Here is a 10,000-nt window from a genome sequence, read left to right on the forward strand (position 1 = left end):
CTGTCAGTTTTATTAATTCCGTTGAAACATAAAAGTGCTACACGAACAATGTTTAAAAAAGAAACGTACCCCGTCTCTGTATTTGCACAGTTTTATGCCGAGGAGCGCATGTATTCATTAAAACTGAGTAGATTAATTATTAAACTAACGGAAAGAAGACCCTCTCACGGTTTCCAGCTGCCATACCCATAACAGTTGTGTTGGGTTAAATATGGTCAGATCCTTCTGCAGAATTCATTCATTCTTCCATTCGTTTATTCATTTTATTCACACTATTCAGATGTATTTACAGCATAGGAAAAAAATGAAACAACAGTAAAATTGTTTGAAAATAAGGAAATAAAAGAATAGCTTCAGTGCACTTCAATTGTTATTGGCAACACAACTACAGCATTACTTTTGTGGTTTTCATTGATGCAAGGACGTCTTTAAGTGTTTTGAAGTTTGACTAAAATAGCGTGAAACTGCCTCTTTAAGGTTAAAAACAATCTCCAATTTTAAAGCTTCTAAGAGCTTATCATATATTATAGCAATTTCTCTGCTGTTAGCCAGAAAAAGGTTGTTTTTTTTGTCCTAACTTTATTTAATCTGGACTGGCAAACAGTACCCAAACTCATTATTCCGTGATGTAGCTACAAGTAGATTAGGGTGTGATATCGTCATCATCATCAATCCCATTTTGATCCGGGTTTATCTTCGTAAATGGGGGTAGCCGGATTTATTACCCCACTTTGTCAGCAATCTTTCTAACTCCCACTCTCCATCTCGCTCGATTCATGGTGTCCTTTTTCTCCAAACCAATGCTCTTGCTCTCCTTCTCCACTTGCATCTTCCACGTCTTCTTTGGTCGTCCTCGCTTCCTCTTACCCTTCACTTCGAACTCCCAACGTTTTTCTCAGAACATGCCCGTACCATCTCACTCCATTTGCCTTTGTCATCTGAACCACTGTTTCCTTCAATCCCAACATCTCCATCAGGTCCGATCCTCTGTCCTTTTTTTCTCCATCAGTTTTGCACCACACATTGCTCTCACCATTGCTCTCTCAGTCCTTCTCAAAATAATTATTGCTATCTCATTTTCCCTCAGACACCATGTCTCACTCCCATGTAACATTGCCACTCCTACGCAACTCCGATAAACCATTCTTTTCACCTTCAGCAAGAACCTTTTTGAGTTCAGCAACTCTCCACATTCCCTGAACTTCACCCAGCCAATTTTTGCTCTTGCTGTCACAACTGCCTTGCAGCCAGCACTTGCATTCACCCAATCCCCCAAATAACAGAAACGTCTCACCGTTTCCACCTCTTGACACAACTCCTCCACCGGTTCCACTAATCCATCAGCTTACTTCTTGCATCTTCCACACACAAAATCTCTCCCCAATCTCGAGTTCACCCTCTTTACTTTCGCGCATCTTCCATAGATCCATTTCCCACATTTCACATACAACACTGAATTTGCCATTACCCGATTACCGGTACTCGCTTCCCACATTAAATACCACATGGATCTACCTTACTCACAGACACTTCACCTTCTGCCCTACTCATGATATGTAGGTGCTTAAGCATACCAATTGGAACAAAATGTCAAAGCTTGAAGATAATATTGATACCTATATTCTTTCCCAGCTTATTATTGACATGATGGATTTGTGCATCCCAATTCAGGTTGTCATCAATGAAATTCCAAGATACTTAATTGTTGCTTTTGTTCAATATTACAAACGGTTATTGACAAGTTTAAGATTCTTCCTTGGTGATGTTATAAGCATATAATTTGTTTTCTTACGGTTAATTAATTGACAATTTTTTGTTGGCAGCGCAATACTTTAGAACATTAGAATAGTTTAGTCCGATCATTCCACAATATATTCAAATTGTTCCACCGAGAAAAAGTCATGGAAACATTCTCTTCTAGAGAAGATGTAAAAGAAAAAATTCCTGCTCAATATTTTATAGTTTTCAGAACAAGTTAACACAAATGCATGATCATTGCTTTCTTTATTTGAACTTACATGTACTTCATTGCTTTTCAGTTTGAAAGTTTTCTTACCAAAAGTCTTTCCTTTTCCTTTGGAATTAGGTCACCTGTGAACCGTTTATAATTATTTCTGATCAATCATGTGAGCAGTACATGTACTCAGAACTTGCTCTAAAATTACATCCAAGGAGCAACAACCTCAATGCTGGACTTGATTTGGCAGGAAATTTTTCTTTACATTTTCATTGGTTAAAACTTTTTTTTTTAACATTTTACAAGTGGAACAAACTGATTATACTGACCAGATACCCCAAATTGGGTAATCTAGAGATTAACATGAAAAAAAAAAACTTTTTTGGAACTCGTTTCATTCACCCAAGGATCACCAACTGGGTTTAATGGTACTTATATCATTAGCCAACATCAAAAATGCCATAATACTCTTTCTTTGTCCCTTCAACATTTTGCATGAGCATTGTTTCCAGTTACTCTTGGGACTATAATTATAAGTGCCAAGGGAAAATAAAAACAATGCTTATGCAAAAATTTGGAGGACGAAACAAAGAGTATTATGGTATTTTGATATTGGCTAATGAGCCTTAAGTTATCATTGAATACTTTTCATCAGCTTTTCAATGTGCCGAGACTTGAGTACTGTTTGCCAGCACTATTTGAAATGGGTGCCCAAGACCTGCATGTACTAGCTGTTTGGTTGCAGCTTGAATCTGTTTGCCATACTTCACCAAAATAATCCCTAAACATATACCTTTTAAAAGATGTTTTTGCAACCAAAATGTGTAAAGTTTGAGTAGACTTACAACAGTTCGAAGTCCATGTTGACAATTTCACTCTTCATCATCATCATCTTTATTAGGTCAATAAAAACCAGTTAGGTAACACACCAGCCACTTACAACATTTAAAATTATGATTACAAGCCTTATCGAGATATGAACCATCCATAAAAATGAAATTAAGTATGTACACTTAATTATTTACACATTCTTATCCAGCTAATAAACTACATGTACATGTATGAATAAAATAGACAATAGAAATAACTTAACTCTACTTGTTAATTATCTTCTGTTAAACAAGTGAATAATAATTAATGACATTTACCCAGGAAGCTCCGCTCACTCGAAAGTGGTTTTCAGGGAGGTCCTGCATCCACTAGAATTGGAATTAGAAATGTTGGTTTTGAGGAGAGGGGAGAACCCGGAGAAAAACCTCTTGGAGCAGAGTAAAGAACGAAAAACAAACTTGACCCACACTTGGCCACTAGTCTGGAATCGAACCCGAGTCACATTGGTGGGAGACGGGTGCTATCAGCACTGTGCCGCCCCTGCTCCCCTAAGATAAGTAAAAGGTCATCATCTCCTCACCTTCTTTAAGGTTAAAATAAAGGTTGTTGTCTCCTCACCTTGTTTAATGTTCCAGCTCTAATGAGTCTCCTATTACTTAATGGTAAAATATTGGAACTAGTGATTAGATGGTCACATAGTTGACTCTATTTCAAGCATTTAGATTTTTCCTGAATATTCAAGGGTCGGCCTTAGAAAAAATACACCTCTTCACTGATTTAACTGACACTGTGCTAACATGTACCAACTCGTTCACTTTAATAATAATTATTGTTTACATTTGTTTATTTGGCAGAATGTGGACAAGATTCATTTGGATCTAGAATTTGGTGTCAATGCCTACAAGGGCATAAAAGAGGCCCGTTCTGATGCCATAATTGGTGAAAAGGGTTGTTATCTAACAACCAAACCAGGATCTCCCCAAATCTTTCTCATCTCAATTTCATCAGGCACCATAAGAAATGAACGAGTATTTTTTAAAACCAAACTTGGAGAACGAATCAACTTGAAGTTGAACTGCAGGGAAAACCTGATCATGTCAACTAAACCTGTACGTTTACAGTTGAAACTCCCCACAGATAAGAATGATGTGGGGGATGTTGCTGTGGTAAAGTTTGACACTTCACCTGTTGAATTGAGAACGCCAATATATGCTGCAGTGTGTGAAGGCTTGATTCTGAGTAAGTTTTCAATATTTCACTTAGGAGTACTCTGTTTGGAAATGGGTAAAATTGTCAAGTTATTACTTTCTATTGAGAAACGAAAGAAATAACTTGGAAATGAAAGAATAACTTTGGTGACAAAAAGTGGAGAATTTGGTAACTTTCAGTTGAATTGTCGGGAGCACTTGACAATGTCAGCGTCTGCATCAGTCTTGCAGTCAAAACCCTTGACATAGGAAGATGATGTGGGGGATGTGGCTGTCATAAAATGTGATTCAGCGACGAAGTATGCTGGAGCAGTTTGTGACTGCTTGATTTTAAGTAAGTTTTCGCTACTTCTTTGTTGGCTCTCACTTTTTTGGAAATGGGTACTATTGTTAGGGTCTTATTTTTTGGTCAGGAGAACGTATGGAAATTTAGAAATCAAAATGCTTTCACCTCTGAAGTGACCTCCATTGACAAGTAACATCATTTAGCATTAGAGTAAAATATATATTATTTTTAATAAGTATGACCCTTAGGAGGGAAAGGGTTAACTACATCACATAGTGCATTTTGCATTCACCCTAGTTCACTTTGTCACTTGATTTCCTCTTTAAGCCAGCGCTGAGTGAATTCAATTTTACCCCCTCTGTGTATGAAGTTCATTAGCTTCGTTGGGAGCCAAAAATATGGCAGAAGCCATGAGGAACAACGACTGATCCTTCCACATAAATACATGTTAACTTAGTAGCCATTAATATTATTGTCAGGAAATACCATTCTTGAAGAGTAAATTAAACATTCTTGCATTTCTGAAATTGCCACTGCTCAAAATCTGGTTGCAATATGGTTTTTAAAAAAGCCAAAATAAAATAATGATACACCCACCCATCAATGATTTATAGATAATTAGCTTGCTCTCTGTGTTCTGCAACTGCAGAAGGCCAATGGGTTTCAATAAAATGATTACTACTTGAAATTGACAGCTGGTTTGAATAGAGTAATCAACTGTATCCGGAAGGGGCAAAATGGCCCCTTTCTACAGGGGTGCCTGAGGGCATGCCGTTTTTTAACCCTGTATGGCCCAAGGGGGCCCCCATTGAAGAGTAGAATCATCTGGCGTTAGACAGAGTAAAATCTATATGTGAAAGGGTTAAGAGGACACCACCAAATGTCACATTTCAAAAGTAAAATTGATGATCACATTTAGACCACTTCATGTTGTCATTGTCAAGAATATGTCTTCAGTTACTTCAACTTAGGGAAAAAAGTAGCCAACTTCTCTGAGTGACGTAGCCAACTCTTTTCATTTGCATTGGCTGTCAGTATTTCTTGAAATCACTGAGGGCAAGAATAATAATAAGGAAGTTGAATTTCAGAAATGTTTTTAAAAACATTCAATTTAAATAATAATAATAATAATAATAATAATTATTATTATTATTATTATTATTATTATTACAATGTTCAAGCTAGGCACAGGACAAGAATGACAATATGTCGAACCATCTTTTTCAACTAAATAACAGCTTCATTCAAAAAATAAAAAGGAGAAGAAATAGTCATGGTGGGGAAGGAATAAACCCAATTTAATGAAGTTGAGTTTGGTGCTCTGCTTTGCTCCAAAACATTGTTTTTGCCAATCATTTTTGTTGACCATTTTCAGAATACAAGCCCAAGGTGATCTCAGTTGATGAAGAACCGGTGAGAATCAAGAATGCAGATGGAATTTTTGTTCTATGTCCAGGAGTGGTTACGTTTGACTCAGGCAATACTCTTGCAACAAGCATCTCAAACGAACTTCTGAATATTTTAAAGCTGGAAGACAAAATAGATCACACAAAAAGAGTTCGCTACTCTGCAGCGGGGAGCGATGCTAATGGCAACCCAAACCACGGGGTAAGTAGCAGAGTCTGGATTGACCTTAAAATTCGCAAACGTGTGTTTCCTGTCTTCGCACTTGTCGATGCCGCTGTGAAAAATGTGGATCTCTTGATTGGAATGGATGTCGTAAGGGACCTGAATGATGAAAATTTTACTTTGGGGAAATAAATAAGCAGAGCAGGGATAGCGTAGTGGTGAGAGCACTTGTCTTCCACCATCATGGACTTTTAAAATACTGCAGCAGAGCAATAATGACAAGGTTTTGTGTCTGGCAGCTAAAGTGCAGCCCAGAAATAATTTGCTCTGTCCTTGTAACCAGAAAGGCATCCTTAATCTTAGTTTTTTCAAAGTTGTTCATATTAAGTAACTTACTTTTAGTAATAGAAAGATGAATAAGAGATTTTAATACTTTTTAATATTTGAAAGAATAGAGAGCTTAGATTAAACTTTTATTGCAAATAGAAATCCATATCTATCTTAGGAATAAATGCTTTCCAACGTGACAACGTGTAGTTGGAAAGCGTTTTCATTATGGTTCGAAGCATAATTATTTACCATGTCAATGATCTCTCTTAAAGTCTGTACTGTAAGAGTAAGTCTTTTGTTCACAAGAATTTCTGCAATTTTGTTGAGTATATGCAAATCTATACCTCACCTTTACTATAAATCCAATTGATTTGGTTTTTGAAGTTCTCTCGCCTTCCAGACAGCAGTTCGTCTTGTAGCCTAACTTTGATCCTATATAGTATATTAAAACTCTATTCCTCAGAGTTTCGTAATGCGTCGCATTTCGATCGAGGACTACGTTTTCCAGTGGGTTTTTTACCACTGGTTTTTTCGTAGCGGGCGACGTATTATTCCAGTGTAATTTTTGTTTCTGCTTTCTTTTGCATTATTTTTCGTTGTGTTGTGACTTATTTTTTACATCTTGGTTTTTTGCTTTTGTCTTTTGTCGGTTTGCTGTCCAGTGTTTTTATGGACAATTTTTAGTTCTTTGTCATTTTTTGATGATTGTTTTATCTTCCTCGATTTCTTGTTTCAGTTTTAGTATATTTTTGGTCTTTACCTATGACATTTAGTCGGTATGTTTTGGTTGTTTGCCATATTTAATTGTGATGAGACTTTGATTATTCCTTGTATTTTTTAGTATAATTTGTCTTCATATATTTGAATAAACGCTGGTTTCCACTGTCCTTCAGGCACCTAGCACAGTCACACTCCATTTGTTGTAGTGTCGTTTTAATTATTGCCTCGCTTTGCCAGCTGTGCGTAGGGTTTTAATGAATTTTGAAACTTTCTGACAATTGTAAATCCTTCAGAGTCTGTTTTTAAGAGGTCTGTGTATTTTTTAATATTTGAAAGAATAGAGAGCTATTGAACTTTTATTGCAAAGAGCAATCCAAATCTGTCTTTAGTTAATACAATTGTGAAAATAAAGTTATTTGTTGCATAAAAATGATAACATTAGTTTAGTCATGATTAAGTACCGTAGTTGTGCGTTTCAAACTTTACAAGGAAGTGTACTTGTACTTGTACATATTCATTGCCGTGAATTTTACATCTTAAATTCCCACGCCTTCCTCCTGTCTAAACTTGTAGCTCAGTCGGTAGAGCAGTGGTGATCTAACCCGAAGGTCGTAGGCTCAATTCCCACCCTGGTCAGAGTTTTTCTCTGTCCTTTGGTGGGCCCAATTCCATTAGTAGGGCTAAAGCTCACATGGTTTATATTGGGCAGAAATGTAGCACTTCCCATTACTCTCCAGTACTTAACTAATTCAGTTTCAAACTTTACCCTTCTTGGCAGAAGAAGGGAAACGTTTGCGCGGGGGTCTTTTTTTTTCTCAACATGTGATAAGTTGAACCAGCGGTAAGCTTCTCCTGAACGAGTTCTCCCCTATTTTCTGTTCTTATCCAGCCGCCATGGATTGAAATGATAAAAATTTTTAAAGTGTCTATCCGGCCTACAGGGTTTTCATGGTTTTGACATCTCAGACTATAAAAATCAGTTTTGGGACATTTATCTACTTTTTTACCCCTAAATCAAGCATGAACTGACCCTGGAGGCCGAATAGACAATTTAAAGTTTCCCAGTGAAAGAGTATGATAATTAACAACTTACTAGCCAGCTGAATTTCCACTGCGGAACACCTTCGTTAGACGTTCGTTGGGTGCCCCTGTTGTTTTGCTTGCTTGAAGGGAAAGGGAGAAGCGGCGGGAAGCCTTTTCAGACCTTTTCAGGGCTTTTTCGGGTGTCACAATTAATTCCCTCTGTATCTTGTCACCAAACTCCACTTGATAATTGTGGAACCTCTGTAATAAATTATCATTTTGCTTGATTTGTTTGCTTTTTGTTATCTTGGAACCACGTTAAAATATAAGCTTACAGAATGAAAGTATCACAAATGACTTTTCGGAACGCGAAGTCTATGGAACTTTCCTTGGGAATTTCCAGAAACAAACATTTGAAGAAACTTAAGGACTATTGTTCTGGCAAAATGCTCCATTGTTGAACCTCAATCTTGTTCTCAGAATTATGAGGCAATATGTGAAGACAACCCATTACAGTCGTTCGGGAGAATATCACCTGCATCAGGGGCGGATCCAGGATTTTTCTTAGGAGGGGCTGCACCAGAAGGAATGGGGTAGCTGACTGGTGACGTTTTTTTTTCTTTTCAAAATACCAGTTGTATTAGAAAGCCACAGGCCATCTCGAGGGGGGTTGGGGGGGTTGCACTTCCCCTGCACCCTACCCCTAGATCTACCCCTGTGCACTTAAAAATCAAATACTGAACGCACTTTGGTTGGGAGCATGTTTCTGATTGGCTGAACATGCTAAAAGCACGCTGTTGGTCGAACATGCCTGTAATCCTAGGGTTCACTCAAACGGTACATTGCAAAAACAGGGAATATCAGGATGATGAGCTCCTGGGAATATCTACTTGTACACACATATTTGTGCGTGAGCGGGCGGGTAGATAGATAGATACTCATACTCATCTCTGCCCTACCCTTCCGTTATAAACGACTTAAAAAAAAGAGAAATTGTTGGGGTTTTTTAAATAAATATTTTAATTTAAAAATTGGGAATCTTTTGTTATTGGAAAGCCTCAAAAGGCATACTTTTGGCTCTCAATACAATCTTTTCTGCTAAAACGACGAGGTGAATAGCAAACTCAGCACAACGCTGTAGGCTGCCGAGCATCATGTCCCTCTTTGGGGTCTGTTGATGATCACCTGCGGCTTGCTAACAACGGTCACCCTTTGTCAGTCCAGTTTGAGTCGTTAACATCTCAACCAAGAAATATTCTCTTAGAACTCGCACAGTGTACAGGCTTTCTTTGGTCAGAATAGTAATACGAGTCGACTGCTCTAACAAAGGACTGGGACTGGGTGTAATTGGCTATTGGATTGGCCAATTTGTATCACGTGATCAAGCTTCTTTCTTAAGGCGGAAAATTACAAACTTCAGAAACAAGCAAATCTGTTGCACGAGTCTGTTTCAGGAGCAAGCTCCCTCGTGTGTGCCGTGACATGACGTGTCTCCAGTTGGCCAATCAAACTGGCTTATTTTTTTCATCCACAACAGTTCCCATGCCCCAATCGGGTTGTTTCATCATTCAGCTCCCTCGTCGTGTCCTTCGTGTGTACTGCTTGGCGTACTTACCCGGGAGCGTGTGTCGCGAGCGTGTTTCAGGAGCAAGCTCCCTCGTGTGTGCCGGCCTTAATGTCTTTTTCACGTCCTGTTTTATCGCCCATTAACTCACGAGTTAGTCCAGATTTGTCTTCCGGCATCCAAAGCTGTGTCGTAGTTTGTGTTTCAAAGGCCCAAGGAGCAACAAGCGTTGTTTACGCTTGTAAACTGGACGAAGATGGGTCGATCGCCAAAGGAGACCCAATATGTCTTTTCAGACCCAATGGACTGTACGTGTGGGAGAACAGTTTTATCAATAAGGAGAATATTGACGTTGGTGCAATATTAAAATATCGCATTTTCGGAGATCGGTTCATTTACAGTGGTAACTCAGGTAAAAAACCAATGGTAAGTTGCCTTAATTTTTCCCATAGTGTACTGTAGATTGTCCATTGCTGTCAAAAGAAACGTACCCCGTCTCTGCATTTGCACAG

At 38.2% G+C, this 10,000-nt stretch overlaps 2 protein-coding genes across 2 annotated transcripts in view; both read left to right on the top strand.

Moving 5' to 3' along the window:
- Positions 1–7,323, top strand: part of LOC137995063 (uncharacterized) — an 8,071-nt gene extending 748 nt beyond the window's left edge. Inside the window, exons 2-3 of the mRNA XM_068840652.1 lie at positions 3,643–4,027; positions 5,658–7,323. Of these exons, the coding sequence (XP_068696753.1) occupies positions 3,643–4,027; positions 5,658–6,043 (771 nt within the window). The 3' untranslated portion in view covers positions 6,044–7,323. The remainder of the gene's footprint in view (positions 1–3,642; positions 4,028–5,657) is intronic.
- A 2,026-nt stretch (positions 7,324–9,349) lies between these two features.
- LOC137997871 (uncharacterized) overlaps positions 9,350–10,000 on the top strand; it is an 11,837-nt gene continuing 11,186 nt past the window's right edge. Inside the window, exon 1 of the mRNA XM_068844187.1 lies at positions 9,350–9,914. Coding sequence (XP_068700288.1) covers positions 9,600–9,914 — 315 coding nt within the window. The 5' untranslated portion in view covers positions 9,350–9,599. The remainder of the gene's footprint in view (positions 9,915–10,000) is intronic.

The sequence above is a fragment of the Montipora foliosa genome, chromosome 3 (assembly GCF_036669935.1).
Source record: "Montipora foliosa isolate CH-2021 chromosome 3, ASM3666993v2, whole genome shotgun sequence".
Lineage (NCBI taxonomy): Eukaryota > Metazoa > Cnidaria > Anthozoa > Scleractinia > Acroporidae > Montipora > Montipora foliosa.